This window comes from Neopsephotus bourkii, unplaced genomic scaffold, assembly GCF_033783945.1.
Source record: "Neopsephotus bourkii isolate Nb327-2 ecotype Australia unplaced genomic scaffold, CSIRO-AGI_Nbou_v1 NB_1749, whole genome shotgun sequence".
In the NCBI taxonomy this organism is placed as follows: domain Eukaryota; kingdom Metazoa; phylum Chordata; class Aves; order Psittaciformes; family Psittacidae; genus Neopsephotus; species Neopsephotus bourkii.
This window is the reverse complement of record NW_026902223.1, coordinates 8,159,633-8,185,722: the sequence shown is the minus strand read 5'-3', so window position 1 is coordinate 8,185,722 and position 26,090 is coordinate 8,159,633. Positions and strand designations below refer to the sequence as shown.

At 40.3% G+C, this 26,090-nt stretch overlaps 2 protein-coding genes across 8 annotated transcripts in view; one reads left to right on the top strand and one right to left on the bottom strand.

Annotated features, from left to right (window-relative positions):
* The window catches only part of TBCD (tubulin folding cofactor D), a 123,478-nt gene extending 121,039 nt beyond the window's left edge, over positions 1-2,439 (top strand). For all 3 annotated transcript variants that reach the window (XM_061376970.1, XM_061376969.1, XM_061376972.1), the window contains one exon: positions 2,052-2,439. In XM_061376970.1, coding sequence (XP_061232954.1) covers positions 2,052-2,063 — 12 coding nt within the window. In that variant the 3' untranslated portion in view covers positions 2,064-2,439. The remainder of the gene's footprint in view (positions 1-2,051) is intronic.
* The window catches only part of B3GNTL1 (UDP-GlcNAc:betaGal beta-1,3-N-acetylglucosaminyltransferase like 1), a 117,405-nt gene continuing 93,368 nt past the window's right edge, over positions 2,054-26,090 (bottom strand). For 4 of the 5 annotated variants that reach the window (XM_061376973.1, XM_061376975.1, XM_061376976.1 and 1 more), the window contains 6 exons: positions 24,784-24,908; positions 16,526-16,661; positions 7,165-7,233; positions 5,608-5,682; positions 3,987-4,075; positions 2,460-2,597 (listed from right to left, as the gene is read on the bottom strand). In XM_061376973.1, the coding sequence (XP_061232957.1) occupies positions 3,995-4,075; positions 5,608-5,682; positions 7,165-7,233; positions 16,526-16,661; positions 24,784-24,908 (486 nt within the window). In that variant the 3' untranslated portion in view covers positions 2,460-2,597; positions 3,987-3,994. Of the gene's footprint in view, positions 2,181-2,459; positions 2,598-3,986; positions 4,076-5,607; positions 5,683-7,164; positions 7,234-16,525; positions 16,662-24,783; positions 24,909-26,090 lie in introns of those variants that run through there. The other variant, XM_061376974.1, reaches the window with a different exon arrangement.

Here is a 26,090-nt window from a genome sequence, read left to right as displayed (position 1 = left end):
AGCTGCTCCCCACACCTACTGAGTACTTGTGTGTGCCAGCTGTGGTTCTTCACTGGCTCCGGAGGAACTTCCTCACACCTCACTACACAACCCAGAGAATTGCTGGAGACTCTTTGGCTTGAGCTCTTCCAGTCTTGCTTCTTGAAAACATTCCAGGCCTGTAGCATGACATCTTACTCAGGCAAAACCTGGAATGAAAATGCAGTACGGATGTTTCAAACACTGACATTCCTGGGGAAAGAGAAGAAAGGATAAAACCCTCCCCATCAAGTTCAATAGCAAAATGATAACGTGAGATGAAAGCAGTGTTCCGACATTGCCTAAGAGGCAGAATAGATTTTGACAATTAATACATTCACAGAAGGCAGAACTGTGTCCCCATGTAGGCCCCATTTCATGCACATCTTTTGGAATTGCCCATTTTCTGCTCAGTCAGGGGTTCCTCTCCTCCCTGTCCAAAGGTGAGGAGGCTGAATCATTACTGCTTTTGAGAACATGTGTTAACATGACAACTTACAAAGAAAAGTTAGTTTTACTTTGAGCAATGCAAGACAAGGTGAAAATGCTCAATGACCTAGGGCTACTTCTGTACTTATCACAGGCATCCACAGCATATGATCTATTCTGTAAACAGATTAAGCTAAAAATAGTGATATACTGATTTATTCTTGCCCTTTGTAATACTCACTATGCTTTCATAGCTCTACAATGCTTTGTGCTTTGTAATTATTTTAGAATTCAGAAACATCACCCATGCAGTCTTCATTTCCCTCACCATTAGGTTTATTTTCATTACTAGAATTATGCAAACCATTGGGTTTTTTTGCCCTGCACAGGATTGCATTTTTAGCATTAGCCTTTTTCACAGCTGCACCACCTGTGGCTGAAAGCCACCAAGTCCTTTCTCCTGCACAGCATCTAAAGGAGATCTTGGCTGGTGATGTTTTTGCAGTGCTTGTTGAACTGTCTCTATGTGATTGTTACATGATGTAAGTCTTTTGAGGTCAGCCAGTTCCTCCTATGTAATATTCTGATAATCCTTTACGCTATAAAGATACTCCCTAATGTAAGTAGATCCTATGTTTTTAGTTATCATTGATTGATACAGATATATATATATCTATATACACACACTTTAAAAAGGTGTGTTTAATAAACTGGTCAGAAGACCATACTTCACTGGTTACTCACTGTGAGTAAACTTCAGAGACACCCTGCTGTGGCCACAGCAGTTTCTTTACTCGTCTTTCAGCTCTTCCCATTATGTCTGCTCCTTTGTGCTTTTAGTACAATCTTAACATATCTGCAACTGCAGTTTTGTAATGCTGGTAAGCAAGACCTGGGCCCTCTCACCCCTACAGGGAACTGGGTTTAGAGCAAAAATCACCCTGAGCATTGCTGAGTCAGGGTTAGCTATCAACCACCAGAAGGGTGTTTGTTACAAGATGAACTCCCTGATCTCAAAACCCCCTTATTTCAATTCATTAATTACTGGAGGCTGAGAGAAGACTGACAAGTTAGGAAAAAACTGTCTCTAATACACACAAAACAGTAAGAAATACCCAAATATACATACAGGTGTTTCAGGTGGAACTGTTACAAACAGCATCATGTAATCTGGAAGTCAGGTGTTGGATTTGGAACTTTATCTTTTCCTCCTCTGTTAACATGAGAGAGTCATTAGTATAACTTCCAGCAAAGAGAGTGAAGCCTGCACCTGCCCCAAGAAGTGCTGGAGTTCACTCTGAAAGTGACAGCGCACAACACATTGCTCTTCCAGAGCTCCCATAAATAGAGGAAGCCAAGCATAACAGTATAAAAAGCTGGCCAGGTAATTTCAGCTGAAATCAGCATTTACAATGCCTTTAAAACTTGTACAAATAAAATCTGCTAGAGGATAGTTAAAAATCACAGTGTTAGAAAGGACTGCAGATGTTACAGCTTTGTATGCCTACGTTTTCTTCTCCATCCTTAGTTTACTAAATTACATGACTGAGGTACTGTTAAAACACTGATACATGCCTACCCCATGTGTTTCTTCTCTCTTTTAGAGCTCAGCATGATGAACCTGCAGGCACTGGTCCGTCAGCTGAAGCTCTGGGCTCAGGTGGTGTTAAGACGGATGAGTTCATGCTGCAGCATCCTGACAAAGGGGCTCTCAGCAGGAGCCATGCAGCGCGCTGTTGAACAAGAGAAGAGGCAGAGATCACGTCTTACAGCACTGTGCAGCTCTGCCACGGGCAGGCAACAACGATTCAATGTGGTTTCAGTTTTTAAAGGCATTACCTGTAGCCACAAGATGGCGGTTTCATACTTCTGTCATGATTGACCTAGGTTATTTCTCTTGATGTCAGTGATTTATACCCCTACAACTCTGAATGGAGCTATTCAGGCCGTGCTTGCTGTACACACATTTAGTATTAAACCTGCCTTGCTGCATTAGTCTCTGAAAAGAACTGTTTTTCAGAGGTAAGTATGGCAGTGCTTAGTGGTAACGAAATCTTCCTGAACATCCACTATCTCTGTGGATAAATCTGTCATATTTATGTCATAGTAAAACAAAAAAATGCAAGTTTCACTTCAGCTCAAGTCAAAACCTCTCAGTAGCTCTTTAGAGAAGTAACTCAAAGTAAATGATTTTTGAGGTAAACTAGCTTTAGGGATTGAAGCTTTATCCTGCTGAAGAACAGAGTACTTCCAGCAACCACTAGGAATTTAGACCATTTCTTATTGACCATAAAATTAAATGGCTGGTAACATTTATATCTTTAGCAAGGTTAATGCGCTGGGGAGGACAAATGCACAGGCAACATGATACTCTAATTACACTATGTTATTTGATGGTTTGAATTAAATCTCACTATCCCAGTGCTTCGGGTAGAACAATAGCTCTGTGTGTGTGTGTGTGTGTGTGTGTGTGTGTGTGTGTGTGTATACACGTATCTATGAGGATTTAAAAGGAAGGAAAAATTCAGGCAGAGGAGCTAAACCCAAGCCAGTTTCTCTGTGAAATACCTGCTACAAACTGCAGCAATCTGCTCCTGCAGGTGCTCCCTTCCAAAACTACACCCTGGCTGTCTCCCAGAGCCTTTTTAAGAAGGTGACTATAAATTGTATTATTCTGTATTTCCTAAGTATACTTGCAACCTGTCTGGGAGATTAAATTCAGTGTAGATCAGAGTCATTCACTGCCTGTTACACAATCAGTACTGATTCATGTGGCTGTGTGTGATGCAGGGCTGCCCACAGGTATTACTGCAGGAGGAATGCTCCTGAACCCACAGCCCCGGTGTTGTTGCTCTGTCGTTAAAATGGGAAATTCTAGAACATTCTTAAAAGACCTTGGATTTGCAAAGTTATTCCTACAGGTCCCTGCTGCAAGAAAAACCATGAGTTGTGTTGGCAATACCTGCTTATTCAGGAAAACCTGAGAGGGTACAGTGAAAACGGTGAGCATCTGTCCCTGCAAACACACATCTGGCTGCCAGATGATGGTACAGACACAGCTACTTTCACACAGCCCCAGTTGGAGGATGCCACGCTCCGGTCAGAGCCTGGCCCTGTGCAGAGCTTCACCTCAGCCAGCACCAGCTGCAGCATCCAGTGGCAGGGAATGGCTGAGTGATGTTTGACAGAACCCTCTCTTTACACTTCCAGAGGTTACAGGCTTTGCTTAGTGCATTTCTAAGGGTTCCCTATGGTAACAGTCCCCTTGTAATCTTATGGCCTGCATTGGATGGTTCTTTAAATTAGAAATACAATTTAATGATCAAACTGAACTTGGCAAACAAGGGATGTGCAATAGTAAAATGAGCAAATAGCATTATCCATGGTGTAACCAGGACCTCCCCTAGAAAGGGGTCGCTCAGCACAAAGATTAACTTAATAAAGCACAGATTGCTAAAAAATTCTCAACCTCTGAACCCTTGGGTCTTGGTACTCACAGATGCACAGAGGAGAACACGGCTTCAGTATCACTGCCTTACCTTGGGTTTTAGTTAAAGTGATAATAATCCACCCCTTCCTTCAAGTTCAGCATGTTCAGGTTTGCTTCAAATGCTCCACCTGTCAAATCCTGGCAGGGAAGAAAACCAGAATGAGCTCAACCAGACAAACACGTTTCAGGTTATAACAGGTTTGGGTAATTCTGGTCTTTAGACCACAGAAGAAGTCCTATTTGCAGAACTAACCATAAACAAAAAGCCAGGCTCAGAAATGTTTCCATTCAAAAATCAAGTGTATGCTGAAAACTTGAAAGTTCAAGGAAGTATTTTGGGGGGTGTCAGACAACTCCCTCTCACGCTGCAGTGTGGAACAGGAGGGCAATACCGGGCACAGCTCTGCAGGGTTTTTGCACACTTTGGTCCCTAATGCATCATCAGAGAATGGACCAAGGGGGTGAGTTTGACACTTGAGTGGTTTTCTAGATTCTGAACAAGGGTTGCTTGTCTGACGAAAGAAACCTCTCATCAGGCAGCTGAAATACTTTGCATAGTGAAAGGTGTTTTTGCTTTGAGCCCTAGTTACATTACCTGACCGGGAGCTGGGTGGGTTTGCTCCATGAGCAATTGTGCAAGGCAGTGATGATGGCATAGCGGAAGCACAGCAACTGCAGTGTTTCTGAGCATTTCTACTGAAGTTGTGGACCAGAGTTTTCAGACTAGATGTTGTATTACAGTCTCATTGTGAGGGCTTCACAAATTAAATGTGCTTTATAACAGGTTGCACAGATGTTTTGTCTAGGGACTTCCACCCACCATTATATGTAGTCTGAAGAGTTAAATTAGTTGTAATATTACTAGCTTATCCAAGAGTTTATCAACCAACAGTACATGATAATGCCCTAAGGTACTTTCAGCCTGGCTTTACAACTCATAGTTACGATCTCAGAGTCGATCATAAAGTTGGGAGTGCTCAGTTAAAAGGAGACTGTACCAGATGAGATGAGATTCAGCTAATCAACCTTTGCACAGATCCAGCACAGTGCTGGGATGTTGGTGTTTGTATCTAGATACAGGTTTAGTTACTGTCAAATGTTTGCAACTAAAATATATTTGCTGTTTTGCTTTAAAACTTCAGTGTTACCCCATACACTGTGCTCTGCTATTTTAAATGTAACAGCAAAATAATTGCTGGTTATCGTCTTCTAGTTGTGTTACTAGGTCAATTAAAGCAGCTGGAATAAGAAAGTTGCCACAGTTGGGCACAGAAAAGGCTTTGGAATTGGCAAGGCAAAACCAAACAGTTTTTCAGGTCTGATTTAGAAACCAAAGTCTTTGTCATACATAGGGCTGCAAAATATGAGGAGTAAATGAGGCCAGGTGGTAACTGTATCTGCCCATTTGTGTGTATAATGTTGGGCAAGAAAGTAAAACAAATCCAAATTCCTTTACAGAAGCCCTACTTTTCATTATTCTTAATACATATCTACTTGATACTGCTGTCCTAAATCCCTGAAATACTCTGCTCCATCAGTTTGGTTAAAAAGCCATTCAATTTCCTAGTACAAGGTTCTGGGAAAAGCTACTTGCAGTAAATAGAACGTAGTATTTGTAAGAAGCAAATGCCAGTTTCAGATGTAAAGCAAAGGCTGAAGGTGGCACTCACCAGCTTCACACAGATAATGAAGGGAGGAGTTGCGTCTCTGAAGTGACAAACTGGAACTCTTGGTTTTGGTCTCTCCTGCAGGAAGAAGCAGTAGGGTTCAGCAGAGGCACACAGGGCTACTGGAACTTACTTTTAGAAGCTACTGAACACTAATTTGGGGAAAGAGTATTTTGAGACTATACACTAAATAGCTGCTCACTCACTCATTTGTTTCCCAGTTGGCTCGAGCACCCCCCTGTTCTTACCACAATCTTTCAGTACAATTGAGTTTCTTTGCCCAATGTTGCAAATGACACCAGATCTGAGTTAAGAGCCTTCTGCTGTTGGAAAGAGGAGGTCTCACTCCTTCACCACTTTTTTCCTTACCTCCAAGCTCTACTTTTAGCCCTTTCCCAAACAATTCCCTCTCAGATCTGATGGCTGGGTATGCCTACCCCGTAAAATAATATGGGGCTTTTGGGTAGGTTGATTTTCTGCCCCTTCAGTGAGCTGCATCACTTACTGTGCCATCAGACACATCAAAGCAGGCACCGCAGTGGGTACAAAGGAGAATCCTTCCCTCTCAGTGGGAGCTATTAAATGGCTTGTGCCCAACTGGGACTTCACCATGGAGCCAAGCTGCAGAATTTGCTACGGAATCACAACAGTTTGCAGCACAGTCTTCTTCATGACTGCTCTGGGAGCAATTACGCTGACAGTACCACTACAGTGCTAGGTAGTGAGCCCTCAGGATTCCAGGTCAAAATCCCAAACTCCAGTTTCTTTCATGCAGCTGGAAGCACTCATCAGCTTCCCAGTATTGTCCTTGATGTTACACTTACTGTGGTATAACCACAAGCTGTGTACCTGAGGAGGTGCCCCTCCTCGCCTCAGTCCTACTCCCATCAGATACAAGGATCATGCAACCTCAGGGTAATTGATTCACAAGATAACTCACGGGAGAACCTTTTATTTGGAAGGTTCCTTTTCTGCCAGATCAGCTCATTGAATCCAGTCACCCCTGAGCCACCAGCCTGCATGGCCCACCATAACACCACAGCAGGAGTGTGTGGCTGAGGGCAGCGCAGGATCAGGCCACCCCAGGCTGCAACAAGACATTTTTTCCCCCATCTGGCTTGTTTATTGCCATCTAAATACTAATACTTCCTTGTCTAGGAGATAAAATGCTGCTGCTTACAATTCTAAACTGCCAAGGAACCTGCCAAAGTTCTGTTCAGATCCAGTATACCCTATGGTACACAGATAGGTTACAGCTAATCACAGCAGCTTGCTTTATTTTAATAGGTATTTGAATTTATCCATCATAAGCCAAATTCTACCCCCAGTTAAAAGAAAAAGCCCTGTCAGTGAGGGCTGTGTGTTACCCTGTTACACCAGAATCCTTCCAAAGTATATCTGGGTTTGTCTTTCTGAACTGACTTCAGTGAGGTCACTCCAGTAGCCATCCCCAACAATCCAGTTTTCTGTCACAGCCTCCTTATCAGAATGAGTAGCCACACAAGATTTAAAATCACTTTGCCCAGACCCCTTTCAGATCACAGTAAAGAAAGAACTAACCTCAGATTCCTCGTAAGTGTAGAATCCTTTTGTTATTTTCTTTTCATCCACATCACAAAATGCAGTTACCTGCAAAACAGAAATGGAGAATTTCAGCACCATCCCTTGCTACCATGGGTATTTCACCTGCAGCGTATCTGTCAGTAACAATACAGGCATGTGAAGGAACACAGAAATAGGGCAACGTGCCTCAGTCCTCCTATGGAGCTTAAACAGTTACTAAATCCTTTCCAGGCGTATCTTAAGGAGATGGATGCGTTTTGCAGTTGCCCATGAGCACGTGATGTTTTTACAAACATGAGAACAGGGGATCTAAGCTACTTACTGCATGAGACAAAACATCTATGAGATCTTCATCCTCAGGAATATGCTAAGTAAAGTACAACCAGAAAGTAGCCTTCTCATTTTGGCACCTAATTCCACTAACACCTAAGATTAGATAACACAAACCCGCCTCCTTCTGCCCATCCCAAGCTATATACCACCAGATAGCTCAGTACTGCAGTCCCAACACTACTGCTTTGGATGCTCTGGTAATGCCAGCCCCAATTCTAGGTCATAACACACCATGTTTGGGAATTCCTGTGGGTTTGGACTGAAAAGTTCAGCAGATCTGGTATTTAAACACGTATCATTACTGCTTCATTTTGGATCTTCTTACTGTAGTTATGGAAGCATTATCTGCAGCCCTAATTGCCAAACATTTTAGATGGTTTCCTATTTGCATTCCTCATAAATATACAGGCAGAATAAATGCAATCCAAACTACACAGTGGCCTCACTTTTGAACCAATAGGTTGTCAGTAACATAGCTCTGTTTCCCTCTGCCTTCCATTTGAGCTACTCGTATTATCTACACCAAACTCTTACACTGAAGCAGAACAGTTAACTCAGATAAGAACTTACAGAAATCAATTATTCTGGTGAAAGCTGGATAGCAGTTTTCCTATCTTTTTAATTGCTGCATTAAAAATTGATTCACAACACTTACTGCTGAGAGAATGTGAAAAGCCCAACAGCTGTTTGTTAATTTACTAAGTTAGAGAAGGCTGCAAAGGCTGGCTCTCTTCCTGTGCCTGCAGACCTCTCTCACCCTTTCTTCCTGTGATTAAGATAGTTTTCCTTTACCTAAAGTGACCTCATTGGCTTTGCACAGAGGAAAACTCTGACACGAGTCATCATGCTGCACTTGTGCATCGTGCCACCTTGACAGCCCCAGAGCAAGACTGCAGAGGACCAGAACTGTGTTATAGGTGTTTCCAGGCAGTGGCCAGACAGAGCTGTGTGCTCCTACAATATAAAAGGTGTTTCTACATCAAAAGTACTTTGAAGATACTTCCCCTATCCAACAGAACAGTTTGCTATCCAGATCCTTAAAGCAGCAACCATTAGCAACTCTCTCAAAGATCTTTAAGCTTTCATTTTCTCTTGAACACAAGTTAATACACTTTACATCTCTGACCCTATTTCTATGACCACTGTAATGCATTACTGTAGCTAAAAAAATCAGATGGTGTGGCCTGAGCACTATAAACTACATCACAAGGTTTCCTGTACCCATCTTACTTACATGTCTATATACACACATGTATATACGTGTGTGTGTGTATTCATATATATATATTATATATATATTTTTTATATATATATATATAAAGAGAAGCAAGTGGAAGCTACTGGGGAAGGAGAGGTTCCTTTGCTGTTTACTTTTCATTCTGTGTTAACCACCTTTAAATTCTCCAATATCTGCAAATCTGGCAGTGTTCAAGGCCAGGCTGGACACAGGGGCTTGGAGCAAGCTGCTCTAGTGGAAGGTGTCCCTGCCCGTGGCAGGGGGTTGGAACTGGATGAGCTTTAAGGTCCCTTCCAACCCAAACCAGGCTGGGATTCTATGAAATCCACTATTAATGTTCCACTGTCCTAGAAGCTGTGCTCACTACAAACAAAATTCAGCAGGATAGGTCTTCATTGCCCACCCAACAGAGTTCTGGGAATAAACACAGTCCAATACATTGACTTACCTTCCAGTAACTGAAGCTGTTTTTCCGCTGCTCATCCTCCTGTACATTTGAAAGACCAAACCAAAGTGCCAAAACTTTTGACATAAGGCAAAGTGAAATTCTGTCTACACTGAAATGTCAGTAACTGAGAATCCAGCTGCAACATCTGTGCTGGAAAGTGTCACACCATTCACCTTCTGCACATTGCAATGCAGTTATCAGAAACCTGACTGGTGGATGGATTTCTTCTTAAGATGAATGAAGCCAGAGAATCAAAGACAGTTCTTGTATCACTAGATTACTAATAGTCACAATACTTCCTCCCATCCTGTGCCATAACTCATACTACCATGAGCAGAAAATGCTGCAGCCAACTGCCCAGCCCCAGAGGATGCAGCACATGGAGCCCTTGCTAACTCCACAGGTCAGGCTGTGACAGATTCCCTTTGGAACATGGAAATGGCTCAAACCTTTCTTTGAGTTACCAATAAGGCATCTCCATGTATAACTCCCAAGGGATTCAGCCAGCTTAAATCTGATATTTACAGTATTCTAAACCAGGTCAGGCTTGAATGGGCAATTTTTCTGCCAGACTGTGCACCATGTGGGTGGCCAAAATGTAAGTCAATGTTTTTATGACACACACCATTTATTTTCCAATTAAAGAAAATCTGTCTGGAGCCTAAATACAGGACTTGTGCGCAGTTGTTTATCTGGACAGTGAACTTAAGGCACGAGGTTTATTTGAGCTATTTACTTTATAGGATAAACCCAGAGTTACCTATTTATTTTCCTGCATTAATGAACTTCTTTCTTGTATCTTTTATGAAGACCATCCATCCATACATGAACTGCTGTCTCGCAGGGAGGAAGCTATGAATTATAAAGCTATAAAGCAGTCTCAAGTTGATGGGGTTTTTTCTCTCCTCCTAGCTCTTTGGCAATGCCTCTGATAACGTGACTCCATTGAAGCTTACAGAGTCCTCAGATCGCACTTCAGTTTTAAGAAAATACATCAATGATTACATATTTTGGCTTTGAACATCACTTGTGTATTTCCAAAACAAAGAAAAAAGACTGCTGTTTCCCTCAGCTACAGATATCTGTTATATACAAGCTCTACAGTTACTAAAAGTAATTTTTACAACTACGGATTGCAACATACATTAACATACACAGTGGAAGGGGAAAAAGGAGAAAAGAGTTTTCTCTCTCGTAAGGCACAGTTTACACAGCTCAAAAGATAAGATATTTACTCAACAAAAAATCTGTGCTAGGGGAAGACACGTTTGAGGAAGATAAAGGCACTTCTCTGGCTGGTTAGAATCATAGAATAGTTAGGGTTGGAAAGGACCTTAAGATCATGAAGTTCCAACCCCCCCTGCCATGGGCAGGGACACCTCACTCAAACTATATCACCCTTTTAATAAACACAGCTCTGAGTGAAGGGACACCCAGGCTGGGACTATCAGACCTCCCTGTGGCAAAAGGGTATTAAAATGGGCAGCAGATTAATCCTATTCCAAACGTAGGACCTAAGAAGTCAGTGAGAGTGTGCCTGGGCTGGAGCTGTAATTACCTGCCTGTGTGAGCTGTGTCACTGTTGTAACTGAATTCAGCTTGTTTCCTACTTACCTTGTTTCCTGCCTTGTTGGCTACTGCAGAGGTTGCTTCCTTGCACTTCCCATTCCACTCACATTTCCTAATGGAAAACTTGACAGGTTTTATCAGCCCAGTAAGATCTGTTTATGGTAGATGATCTTCAGAGGGTTTTATTCCCTCTTTTTATTTCCACCTGGGGGCTGCCTTAGGTCTGCAGTGATCATTTACCACAAGCAACAAGATGCAATCACAGCAAATGCTCAAGATCTGCTCTGGCTGGAAGGAGGCAAGAGGCAAGTTTTACAAGGGAGAGTGAACGACTCAGTAGAGCATGACAGGAAAAATGGACAAACCTCTTGATGAGTGCTCACTTGCACTGTCCCCTCTCCCACCTCATTGCATCGACTGGTCCCATAAAATTAATGACAACAACCTGCAAACTCTACAGAATCCTGTAGGAGCAGATCTTCCCTTTGCAATCCCTCCACAGCTCATGCAATCCTTCATCCAGTTTCAACTTCTGGTGACCCTGGTGATTCTTCTATTTATACTTCTCTCATTCAAACTCACACAAAGCCTCAGGAGCATGTTAATATACATCTCTGCGAAGTTACATCAATTTTGGCCATTCATGTCAAAACAAAGCAACTGAAAGCATTATGTTGCAAATTTAAATAGACACAGTTAATGACAAACAGAACAAGAGACAGGCAGAAGCATAAACATCTTCCAGTATGCCACAACTGAAACCATGATACGAGGAAGCAACTCTCCATCACAGTAGAGGGATTTTCAGTATCAGGGTGCTGCTTTTATCTCCCCCCTGTAGCATTACAGCCACAACAGAAGCTGTGGTTATCTAAACTCCAAGCACACACTCCATGACTGTTTAAAGATGCTATTCAATGACAGATAGCAGCATTGTCCCTCTTTGCACATCCATCTGCAACATCGCTCAAGAGAACTTTAATACCAGAATCCAACATGCAAAATAAGCTGCTAAATATTGTATGTACAAACTACCCCCTTATTACATAGAACAAACAACTACCCTTGCTCTCATTCCTCTAGAACAAGTAACTGCATTGATATTCCAACAGCATAACCAATAACCATAACAGCAGCAACAAAACACACATTGCAAAAGCACATCTTCCTGAGCGGAAGCATTCGCTATACTCCAAAACAAAGCCTCTATTTTACCCCATGTTCCTTTAGGATGCTTTACACCTGGATTTAACTGGAGCTTTCAAATTTCTCCTTTAACTCATTTTCCCGTTGTCATTCTTTCATCCACAGTGAGGTGAATGTAATGATTTTCCCTTTATTTATGTATCTTTGCTTTGATATGTCCCACTTCACTCCCTCATACCGCCTGTCATATACTTTAGAGCAGTCAAAATGCTACCAAACTTAAACAGTTCTTGCTTTCATGAGTGAGCTGAAGGATCCCAGTTGAACTACACGGTTCAGAGATGTTGCTCTTTGAGAAAGGTGAAGAGAAGCTAAAAGATTATTTTGAATGGCTCATGAGCTAGGAAAAAGGGTGCACAAAATACTGCCTCAAACCTTTCAAGTTGCCACTGGTGGGTAGGGTTGTCATAGAAAAGCTGCACGGGCTGGCTCTGTACTAGGACTGTTTCCATGCCACTAATTAGCTGGTGCTTATTTCATCCCTTCCCTTCCTTTCTGTTCACTACTTAAACACTATTTTTAGCTATCGGAAATGACACAAAATGTTAATGCTGAAGTTCTCCTTTTAGCTGAAGTTTGGTGGAGAATAAAAGAGCAGACAAGACAGCTCAGAAACCCTCCAGGCATATGTAGCATCCCAAAAACATTTGGTTTCCATCTTCAGCTGCAAATTATAGACAAGACGGATGTGTTTTAAACAAAACAAGGTCTGTTCAACTTCAGTCTTGCAGAAATGCTAATACTGAACCACTGTCAACTGCGTGAATCAAGAAGGGGACAGCCAGGAAACAGAATTTCCCTAAGAATACTGAGATCCTGGTAATGAATTCATAAAAAACCCTATTAGTTGAGTAACTTTTTTCTTGTGTTGCTTTTTAGCAAAAATACTGAGCCTTGGACTTTTGCCTGAACTCTTTGGAGACAAAGAATTAATATTCACTATACAGATGTCTGCAGGAAAGGAGAGGATATTGCTTAGGTGTCCCTTTTCTCTTTTAATAGGGCCATAATTCAGATTCCGACTGTTTTCCAAACAAACTAAGGTAGCAATTTGTTAGTAACTACGAACATCCACAGGCTGCTGCTTCCTGGAATGGCCAAAATTGGTTCTTTCTAAGAAACGATGCTGGTCAGCATGCAGTATATTTATACTTTCCAAACGTCCCACAAAACCCTTGTCAGTGTAAGAAACACAACGGCCTCATTTAGCAGGTTCTAAAAACACCAGAAACGTCCTTTTTTGAAAAGATGTTTTCTTGCATGCCCTAAGCTTGACAGATCAAATGAATGAATTCTCTTCCTGAAGATCGAATAGACTTTCAGGGGTTTCAGTTGTGTTTCTTTTCACAATTACAAACAACACAAGCTGTATAGTAGTGTATATAACAATATAATGAGGGTGGGTTATTGCTTATTCTAGGAGTATGTGTCTCAGATTTTCTACAGGTACTTAGTCCCAACTGTGCTGTGACTCCACATCCCAAACGGAATCAGTCTCATGACACCTAATGAAATTCCCAATCTCAATAAAAGGATGCAGGGATAGTGAAGCAGAGCACAGGTGAAATTCTCAAGAGTCAAACCTGACAAAAGGATAAACCCAACTGAAATTAAATTTAGACAGTTAAATTATACAGCTCAGTTAAATTATGCAGCATATTCTGGCAATTTTACCTGCATTTCAAAGGGTTTTAGACCTTTTAAGATCACACTGGTTTACACAACTGGACCTTCAGAGGAGAAAAAGGTAATTGTATTGATGTAATACATCATATTTTGTCTTTAGGGCTTTTGGAATTGTAATTTAAAGGTGTCTATTTCACATAATTGATGAATTCATACCCCAGGGCCTCCATTTACAAGACAACACTAGATTCTACTTGTAGATTCAAAATGATACCGAGTCTCCAGTGTTCTCATAATTAACAGAATATATGAAAGCTTAGATCTTGTTAAGGTAGTCTTAAAAGGGTGAGACAGGAAATGTGTTTTATTGTTTTTAGGGCTGGAAAGGACAAAGCAACAACTATTTACAGCCTTTGTTCATGTGGGATTTTAGTGTCTTTTGGCAAGAGCTGAAGATTAGTCACAAAATACCTGAAGGATTTTTGAGAAGTAGAACATGGAGTTTAACCACCTGCCTTTTACTGCTGTTCTTTTAGAAGAAAATGAAAACTTTCATGAATTGCCTATTTTATGAATTTATTTCCTGAAACTCCAGCAGAGTAATCCCTTGATTAGCGCATGGAGAAGCGACATGTTTTAACTACTTCTACAGCCTTTTGCCAATGATTTACTATGACACATTAGGGTATCATTTAAGCTTCAGTTTTAACTGAGATGGATAGACTAAGGGTCACTTTTGGAAAACCTAGGAAGATCCAATGGCAATCATAAAGAACCTGAACAACCACTTAAAACTAGTGCTTTAATCAGTCCAGACAGCACCAATTTCATCACAAGTTAGCTATCTAAAAGTTAGGCCTCTATCCCACTTAGAATGATCCAAGTAACTTTCTGAAGCTATTTATCTTCATTACTTACTAAGAAAACCTCTGAATATTTCAGATAACATGTCAGACAGTGGATAAACTTCGATCACTCTGGGTAAGGTATTGAGCATCAGGCTGTGACTGCATTTTAGCAGCAGTTTTCTGCAGTACATTTGCAAAATGAGTCATACTTGGCATGTGCAGTCGTGTCTGGCGTGTAAGCTTGCTCAATGTGTCTGCTATAGTATCCAGTAATGAATGGGTTAGTGCTCAATGCAGTATTTCAGTATCAAACTAAAGCATACTGGAATATGTGCAGTTGTAACCTTGACAGAAGCAAAACAGTATCACGGCCTGCAACACTGCCAAAGCAAACGTTATGTAAAGGTCAGCTGGAAAGCACGTCAAGATCCAGTTAATTAGAACCACACTGTCAGTGCTAGCACACCGGGAATGACGGCTGTTTCTTGCTGAAGGAGAGGTAAGATGTGGCTCTTTGGCAGAAAAATGGCAAAACCACATCAGTATTATTTTTCTCTTGCCCATTTTATCATCTCTGCAGTGACATCTTCAAATTTACATCCTGTTCAGCAAACACAATGATAAGTCCTGAATGAGTCACCTATAAAAGTAGGTGGCAAATGTTACCCAAAGCTAGAGAGGTGTTGTATCTTAATATCAGTCTCCATTTTGGCTTGGCACAAATAAAACCTACAAAACAAAACAAACCCCCCAAAACCCCACCCCCTCAGAGGGTGAGACACTGCTACAAAACCAGTACCATCTATTTTTTCAAGCTGTCATCTTTTCCCCTGGAACTGAATTTTCCAATCCTTGTCATTTTGCACAGAGAAAAATGCAATGGTTGGTAGCAAGTTAGTGGAATTCCCAAAGTGCTCTGCAAAATACTAGCGAAAGGGAACATTTCCACAGCCCCGAAGTCCAGGCACCCTGCACTGCATGAGCGAGGTAACTCATTACATTTAATGGACTGTTCTGTCCTCTTTGAGTGGCGTAACTGATGAGACACACCCAGCACTGAACCTTCTTTCTTCATGCCACGTGATGGCAATGAAAGAGGGGTCGCACTGGAGTATCAAGCAGGAAATTCAGGTTCATTTATGGTGAATTGTCTATTTACTGTATGAGTGTCCCCAGGTCCATTCATTTCAACTATGGGTTTACAAAACTACTTTATTCTGATTCACATGTGTGTGGTCTGAGGGCCACAACATTAATCAGGTTTTTATATATATATTTGTCATTTTGTCTTCCCATCCGCATTTTTGAGAAAACACATTCAGTAATAAAATGAATGTTATGGGGCTCTTTATAAGAAACAGCCATTTGACATTAGCCCTAAAGCATTTATCTACCAAAAAGTTATTACAGAAAAAAAAGTGCTATAAAAGGCGTTTAAACTCTCAGACAAACCTCTCCTGAGAAATATCTGCTATTGCCAAATCCAAGTAACCTCCATGTCTTCAACTGATTGCAAACAGAGTTAGACAGTCACGTACAAGAGTTTCTACTTGCCTGTTCGCCCCATCCCTATTTTTAAAGAATCAAGCTTTTCAAAAGGGAGTTACAGTAGAACTGCTCCTCATAATTCAAACCAGGATGATGAGCATCCAATAGGGATCTGTCCAGTATCCACTTTAGGAGCTAGGCAACTGTTATACATGTATGAATAACCCTGGATAAGGTAGTCTGGTATTTTACCATACAAATAGAGTTATTCTACTCACCTTGTGAACCTAGCTACTACACGGCTAGTTACACAGCAGCAGGCCATAAACTAAGACACTTGTCTAATCTATTACTGTGCTCAGTCACCAGCAAGCAGGAACATGGGTACGTGTGTTGTTCCACATACACACCACACTCTCTAAATAAAGTAATACAGCATTTAAATATACATTATGTAGAAAAATAAGAATTATATTAATCCTCAACTAGCAGTCTGGGGACAAAATATCTTGTGAGAATTTCCCTACAATATGTTCGCAGCAAGGAGGCATATGAAAGAGGAGGAAATGATTTGTACAGATTTACCCACTCTTCCTAGCTTACCTTTTTCCGATTAGCTGGTGACAAGCTTCGGTAGAGCTTCTTGCCTTGCTTGCCGGCATTCCAAATGGTGAATGATGTCCAGGAGCTGAGGACTCTGTCTTCAAGAAACCTGACTCGGTGATTCCAAATGGTTCCCCTGAAGGGTTAGAAAAGGAGAAGATTTTGATCCCCAAAACTTTTAGCATTATTCTATACCTATATGCATATAGACACAACACATTTAAGATTCATTAATTAGGAACTTCTCATCCTTGAACAGTTTTCTAGATACAATAAATTGATTTCCTCAATTTATGGCTTGACTGGGTGAATATTTCTTATCTACATCTCTTGAACAAGGTACCCTGACTTGAAAATGCCTGTCATAGGTAATTCTGATAAACACCTAATTGCCTTTCCTTTCTGAAAGCACTTCTTCAAAGAGTTTTCCCCATTTGCTTTATCATGACAGAACACAACACACTTCGTGAGAATTGTTACAACTTGTTCTACAATTTGTAATACATCCCCCCTGATCCAAGAAATGAGATGTTGGAATTAGTTAAAGCAGCACCAGAAAAAAAACCAATCCCTAGTAGTTTTCTGTGAGATCCTAAAGCTGCCAATGGTTTTCTTTGTCTTGGGAAGCACGCAGTTTTCCTACCAATACCCCTTCTCCACAGTTCAACCTTGAGCTTCAGTGTCGTCCGACTATATCAAGGTAGTATGGAATTTAAACACCAAAATACTCAAAGACTATGTTGTTTTTTCCTGTTTCAAGTAAGACTTCTGATTCATGAGTCAGCACAGGTTATCACACAGCAGCTACTGTGAACTACTTCAGATCTGTAAGTGCAGCAGATTTTATAGGAAAATCAAAATCTATTCAACTGTTCTGGATATTAAGGATCTAAACTGTCCAGGTGGGTAGGCAGACAGGAACAACTACAGGGATGCTGCTGTCAGTCACATCAAAATCTATTCAACTGTTCTTGATATTGAGGATCTAAACTGTCCAGGTGGGTAGGCAGATAGGAACAACTACAGGGATGCTGCTGTCAGTCACCTGTCAGTGACCTGCTGTCAGATCACCCACCCTTATCCATGGATCAGTCTGCTCCTCCTAGTTGCAGTTCAGATTATCCACAATCCTGTTATCATTACACCAAGTTTGGTTCTATTTCATAAGTAAAAATACATGGGCACGATGGCTAGAGATGTCTGATGGCCCAGCACTGCAGTAACATCTGACTTCTATGAAACAGATTATCAAATTTCACAAAGTCCTGGACCAGATTTATTATTCCAAATTATTCCTTTGAAATACACCTCTGAGGTACACATATAATATTTGAGGTTACTGAGATTAACAGGTAACCAAATTTGTTCCCAAAAGTCTGTTACAAACCTCTCTAATATTTCAATAAGAATTTTGTGTTTTTATTTGCATCATTCCTTCACAACCCTGAGCTCTGGTTTGAGGAACATGCACCCCTCATCGTACTACATACACAGATTCCTGCTGGGATTATTAGTGAGCTCCAGAGAGCCCACTTCAGCGTGCGAGCTCTGAGCACAGCCAAATCCTGCTTAGCACCTCATCACTGATCACAGTGCGATAACTTGGAAAGAACTTGACACGCAAATGGACGTACCCAGGAAGAACAGCTACTCCATATAAAATTTCCACACCATTTTGAGGACTGCGGCCATGCACCAGCACTTCGACTAGTGGAGGAAAAAAGATCTTGGATTGGATTGCAAATCCCTCCTAATGCAACCACAAGCTACATTCCTGCTGCAAAGCTTTAGCTGCTGCTGGCATCCTTTGACACTTGCCTTTTTCCATATACATTAGAGCATACTATATTCCCAGAAGGAAAGTTAAACGAAAGACATATGAAGGACAAGTATTTTTCCAGGATCACTTTACTGGAAATTTTTGAGCTTCTGCTAGATTCTAAAAAGGAATATTACTGCTTTACACGTAAATGGAAAGGTTTTAAAAGTGATTTTACTTTGAAATGTAACTTCAGAAGGATAACATTCCAGGGGTACTTCAGAATCTGCTCTGTTGAGTGACACCAGCAAGTTTCTTTTCCACTTGAGTTTGCGAAGTAAAGAAAGCTGAAGAAAAAATAGGCAACCGTACAAGGTATAAAAGGAATTATCAACTATTAGTTGTAGGGTAAACACTGGAATCTCTACATCCAGGCACACACAAAACGTTTCTAATTGTCATGGAGATGTCCCCGTACATGCAGTATTGATGGCTTCCAGACAATATGCATTTGCTGCCTAGGTGATCGGTGACTATGTTCCACACAAGTCCCCACAGAGGTAAAATTCAAGCAGACCGATTCTCATTGCTGGAAATCATCCACAAAGATTTCAGACTGAAACAAGTTTACTGACTCAATCTTATCTATAAATATTATATTGAGAAATGTGAGTGGGGAAAGCACCTAAGGGAATTTCACTCAGAAATGAAAGGATATGAAAGTTATTACACCCCAAATTAACTGGATCCTTGTTCAAATACAAATACAGACAGCTTTATCTAAGCACCAATAAACTGCTTTCTTAAACACCTATTTTGGGTTGTGACAATGAAGCCAATATATACCCAGCACTTGTGATTTTTCGCTTGCATCACTCTTTGTAGTCTTGAGTTAACCTTGAAATACTTTTAACAGTACAAGCCAAGATCATCAGTTCATCATAGAACTAAGGGGATAATTTGTGAGTGAGCTTTAGGGTGACAATCACAGACTTAATCTTTGTGAAATCTTGCTCTGCACTAACAATACATCTCGTGTTGAAACAAAAAGGTGTCAGAAGGAGGAGTTTCAGTTGCCCCCTTCAGGTTTCCAGTTCACCTAATTTGCCGTATTTTTGATGTTTCCTGAATAGATAACTGGGATTCCTGCCTTGAGGGATAAGGGAATGCCATTTTCCCATCCTTTAAGAGCCAGTGCAGGTGCAACAGGCAGGAACTGTAGCAACGTGCAAAGGATGATTAAAGAAAATGCCTGAAACGATCTAGAAGTTGTACAAACCACTGCTCAGAGATGATTCTCACAGCTATTTTCAGATTTTGCATTATTACATATTCATAGCCACCAGCAAAACCCAGGAGGTATCATTGCTCTGCATCATCCCAATGAAAGCTGCTTTTCCTACCCATGTCAGGAAGGATTAAAGTAAGCACTTTCCCCATAGCCTTTCATTTCATTGCCTGTATGGAGTTAACAAGGTTTTCCTCAGCCTCAAGGTGGGATACACATTCTTCTGACTGTAGAGTTTGCTCCCACATCCTAATACTCCTTCTGCACCCAAAGTCTTAAAGTACATTATTCTTCCCATTTCTTTAATTTCCTTGTTGCTTTTTACTTTACTCAGAAGTATCTATTTTTCTACTTGGAAAAACATTCTTATGGCTTACAGAATTTTCCTAAGATCTCACTTGCTATGGCCCCTCAATACTCATCAGTTAGGTAGTCTGCAAGGAAGAAGAGGAGCCAAAATTCTGCAGGAGTGAAACGAGGGTATTCATGAAGTGGGTGAGAATGATTATGAAGTGTGGTGTTCCTCAGTCCCAAGTAGTTATTACCATACCATCCACCCAAGTAACAATGGAGCTCTGTTAAAATGTGTTTTGACCTACTGACTGAATACAGGAGTCTAGAAACATCTGCTCCACTCCTATTTTGAAATGAAAGATAATGTGACAATAAAAGCTATATGATTTAATGTCTGAGCTCAGTGAAACCTCGCCATATTGCTTGACTGCCTTTCCCCTCCTTCCCCCAGTGAGGCTACATAAGTGAATCAACAGAGCAAAGACAGATGTACAAGTACTTGAGAAATGCACAAATACAAGCCAAATATCCTAAACTGTGCTGGAATTTCAGGCATTGATTACCATTCACGGTAATACCATAAATCTGTAGATCTGACCTTTTCTATATGCATTGGTCCCACATGCCACTCAGGTAACACCAGACAGGAAGAGGAGCTATTCAAACGAATGGCCTCTTCCACTGCCTTTTTATTCACAGCAGGGTAACAGAGTTCTCTATCTTTGGTGAACCTCACCTGATAGATAAACCAGAGGTGGAAGAACAGAGAACTTCTTAATCACAGTGAGAGCTAAAAGAACAGATTATAGCCAGCTTTGCACGCAGAATTCAAGGTTCTTGCAATCCACAGGAAATTCGGGAATGAATCCCATTTGAACCTTGTCCATACTGGTAAATAAACTGGATTTTTTTGGTCGCTGTTGTTCCGTTGAACTTCATGTGAACTTATTAATTGCTGGACTGTATCATTCCACTGAGTTATTACATTTACACTGTGTTAATAGGTTCTATTAATGTCCGAGTTCATCTTCAGGTCATGGGTCATTAACTGAGGCATGGTTTGCATTGTGGCCTATTTTTCATGAAAGGCTTATTAAGAAAGACAGAGACTATCAATGTTAATGCCATTTACTTTTCAAGAATCTAATGAGGTCATTAGTTTCCATGTTTAATTGAAGTGCCAAACGCAAGCATAGATGATAAAAATGCAGTTGACCTCATCTTCATTTCAGTTGGGCAAGAATATGTTACACTATTCCTCTCTTGCCTATTTTGGGATGTTTTTGCAGGAAATGAAGCAGGCGTTCCTGTGCTCATCAGCGATACGAGACCCATGCCTCAGAGTACCTCTGAAACAAACAAATACATGCTTCAGATCAAGTGCCTGTTCCCCTTCACTTAGATGACACTGGAAGCTTCTAATGCCTGAAACCAGATGGTTTCAATAGATGATGTAATTTTGGTTATTTCTGCAGAACAAGCTCTTACAATATTACACTTGCTCTGAATGCACAGCATATGAAATTACTGTGAGTCTTGTAAAGGCACTTCACATTTGCTGCATAAAAGGAAACTGCCCGAATCTCAGACAGAAGGTACAAACCTTATTGTCTGCATGTATTCAATTTCTCTTGACCAGAAGCTTGTAAACTGTGGCAAAGATCAGCTATCTGCCCCAACTGCCTGTCTTCATACGCAATACTACCTAAAGACAAGCAGTGATATTGCTCATGCTGTTCCAAGCTAGCTTTCATCTTGCAATGAGGTACATTGTTTTATATACAGTTCCCTTTTTCTCCCCTTGATAAGATAAAAATCTATGAATTTTACAATGTTTCTATTATACACCAAACTTTTTTTCTATAGTACTCACACTATAAAGCCAGCTCTTATATTGTATCAAATCAGTGTAATGTAGCTGTGTAGCACAAAGTACACACAGCCCTAGGATACAAGCTGTAATGTGAGATAAAATGATTTAGATCTAAAAGATACAATATGTGTGTTGTAAATTCCTGGCTGAAGAGAAGTTTCTCAAAACTTACACTGCTCACTCCCACTGAGCAGGTATCCATGATAAAGTTTAGATGAAATTACAATGAGAACGGTTATATTTCTGTATGCACCTAATGAAACCTAAATATAGACACTGCACTTCATCCAGATTCTGTCACACACCCAAACATTTAATAACATGGTCTGATGCCTCCAGGGTAAGGGAGAATGCAAATAAGATCTCGTTTCCTGCTTCACAGATACTTTCACCTCTAGGTATTTGTTCCAGAAGGATACTAATCATAGGAAATGACCTGAAAATCATTAGCGTTGACAATTATACATACTAAAGAACTAAACGCTGCTTGGCAAGCAGCTTTATAGATATTTTAGGAAGTCTGAAAATGCGAAAATCAGGCATTTTTTCCCCTGAACAGTAATGAAAGACACTCAAAATCTGCCCGTAATAGGCTACAAGTGACTGTTGTCTTTGCAGGAAGGATTGAATCACGTGCCTTTTCTATAGACAAGTCCTATTAACAACTCTAGTTTTCTAAGATTGAAACTAGGCATAAACTGATACTAAAGATAGATAAATAATCAAGTTTCCTATAAGCATCACTTTGATTTCAGACAAGATATCAATCTAGTTGGTGAGTCAGTACTCCCAAATCCAGCTCTCCACCAATTCTGAAAATTCAAAGACAACATAGGCCAATGGCAAAAGGAAAAATGCCACAGAAGACTGCTCAAAGCACATCATAAAAAGAAGACTTCTGGAAAAGATGCATTAAATAAGGTGGGGCAACCAAAAAGCAAAGCAGGAAAGACCAGATACAAATTATAAGCTTAAACCTTTGTGATGAGCCCATTGATTTCTTTTTGCTCAACACTCACCTCAGTCTTCAGAAACAAATACTGGCCAGCCCTGCTCGACTTAGGCAACAAACAGGGGAACAAGCCAACAAGGAGAGATGTTACACAACCTTATACTGAAAGTGTGCACAAAATGTTAATTGCAGCAGTACCAGCATGAAGCTGAGAGGAAGAATGGCTATCCTGACTTCTTAGAATGAGACGGCAAAGGCGCCAATTTGGACATCCAAGCTGCACATCTGAAACAGCTTACAGTATTTCCACATTCTCGCAGTATGTTGTAATTCAGGGTGCTTGTGCCACACAACCTTGTAGATCTGAATAAGCAACAGCTTGCAGTAAATTCAAAACAAACTCATTTCCAAGAATAAGATGCTTTCCCACAGACACATGCAACAGGCTTCCAAGAGTTCGAGCATCCCATGATGCGTGGCTGAAAAGCTTGGAACTAACTGCCAAAATGATCACACACCAAAAGGGGGAAAAAAAGCCCCTTACATTTAAACACCAATAAAAGGCAAAATAATTCACCTCATATCTGTCTGTAAAATGCAAATAATATCTTCCATTTGCTTGGAATGACTCTTTCAGACTTAAATGATTTTATATACATATGTGGTATTTATGCTTACTATGGTATTTACAGTAATACAATATTGTGATATACAACTAAAATGCACACAAAAATGTTTAGTTTCACTAGCCAGTTCTACAAAGCTGTACAAATAGGACTAAAAAGTGTGTTTATATCATTAATCAGTAAGAATACTGTTCACTTAATTACTACCATGATTCTGGAATGGGACCCCTAAAGAGCAGTGAAACTTGCATAATCTTTCACCAGTGCCAATGAGCAAGAGAAAGATACAACTTTGGCTCAGCTTGCAGGACATCCGATCACAACAAACACCTTGATGGGTGAAATGAGCATGTACTGGAACAAGCAATCCACAATTTAATGTGTTCTGCAAGGCAGGCCAGCACTGTAAAAGCAGTAGGCAACAGCTTACAAGGAAGCACCTGAGATAATTACTCCTAAACATCCTCAGGTGTATTTCAAACATCCTTATCTGATTTAGATGGTTTAGACCTTTTAAAAAAGGAAAATAATATATGTAAATGCAGCACATTATCAGATGAAAAGTTTAGGCTTGTTTGGTTATTTTTCAAAAGGAGGTTTCTGTTGGTAGTGCAAGTTTCTGTTTACTTCTTTCAAACTGAGACAGTTCACTTTGAAATTAGGCTGTAAAATTAAAATGATTTTTTTTTTACATTATGGTTCACATGGCAAAAAACAGGAGAATCAAATCCCTGCACATTAAAAATCCCAATAAAATTTTACCGCTATGATATATTTCAAACACATTCTTGCAACTGTGTTCAAAGTATTGGAGAAGTTACTGCTTCACTGCTTGCTTTTGCCATGTGCAGCAGATGAGACACATAATCAGACAAAAGTATTCTTAATCTGCTTTGAATGTAAGAAACTCAGATGCTTTAGATAACCAGCAAGGGTATTCAGGCAGATCCCAGGATCTCACATGCTCAGCTACAGAGCCTCAGCTAAAGCAATGGAAGTACTCCTGTAATGCAGTCCCAAAAATGCTCCATGGCTCTTATGATACCTGTTGTAAAATTATTTCAAGAACAGTTGCAAAGATGAGACAACAACTTAGCATATTTGTCCAACGTTAACATGTCAAATGTTAACTCCATCCCAGCCTCATGACATCATTAAGCCAGGTACACTGACAGCGCGTGGGCAGCAGCATCTGCACCAAGATTTCAGTTCAGCTTTTCAAGTACAGCATTACAGTATGTTACTCAAAAAACAAATTACAGCAACACCACCTTACACCAAAGAGGGTACTACCAAAATATTAAGTCATGCTTGTTTTCTAGCCTCGTTTTAAAAAACTAGCAAGTCATTAAACTCAAACTGGTAATTATTTTGCCATGTGATGCCTTGAAGAGACTACACATCTTTGCTGCCAATCATCCAAGATGAAGCTAAGCTTTAAGTTCTACCAAGACAATGCAACTTACTCTAGGACGGAGTGAGTAGCAGCCTGTGGATGGTAACGGTACAGCAGGAGGCAATGGTTTACTCGAAAGACTTCGCCACCGTTTTGGATATGTTTATAGAAAAACAACAGATCTTCTGGAACACCCTGGAAGAGAAGCAGTTATTTCAGACTAGGAAGTGACCAGCAGTCATACTTACATGTGAAGACCCTTCTTATTTTTCTGCCACATGAATAAAGTTTAACATCATTTTATCCATATTTTACCCATGTGTCTATAAAGTTGTCTAATGGATCATTAAATAAACATAGCTGTAGAAAAGATAAAGCTACTGAAAAACAAGCAGTGCTATTTAAAAATTAAGTACAGCTGACCACAAGGACAGAAGGGGAAAAATAAACACCATCTCATTTCGACATGGGTATAAAGCTTGGTACAGGTCAGTCCCAAAAGAGAGAAACCAGCTGCTGAACAGTTCATGAAGCCTCAAGTGCCACACAACCAAACAGCTCACTGAAAGGGATCAGTGACTTCAGAAGAGTGCTTTCTGGTGTTACCAATGTTCTTTCTCTGATTGCCATACAAATACATATACTGGACTCTACTTAGGAAAGGTGAATCAGACCCCATACTAAGGAACCTTAATAAAAACCTTAATTAAAGCATGACACGACTTCTGAAAGTAAAACTTTTTTCTTGCCACTTATTTCCATGATACATTCTTCCTAATAGAATTGCAAAGATTGTTGCTGAGACACTGCAAAAAACAACCAGCCCCTCATTTCCTAGAACTGTGGCTCTGTCAGGCTCTAATAAGAGATTTCATGATGAGATGCAACATTTCCCACCTAAAAATCAGAAAATCTTCATGCCAGAGACACAGTGTCAGATGGCCATCTTACAGCACATACTATTCCATTACTCATCATAAGCATAAAGCCACCTTTAAAGATATAGCCCTATAATGGAAGTAAAGTAGTACCATCTATTTTGCAATGGTGAAACTTCTTGAAATACGGCTAGAACTTTTAATTTTTCTATGTTTAAATACAGATTTTTCTTTGCTCCAACCTAACATGATTTTATCAGGCTAAGGATCTCTGCTAAGTAAATCTGGGCCAAATAAAATATTTAAGTGTAGCATCAATAACAAGCTGATAGATAACATTAGAAACCTGAGATGGAAAAGATACTCAAATACATTTCTTCTGTAGGCAGTATCACATACATGAACAACAGAGGCATAAACATCAACTTAGGTATCTTAGTTCAATATAGAAAAATAAGAGCACAATAAATAAATTAACAAAAAACTGGCATTTTTTTTT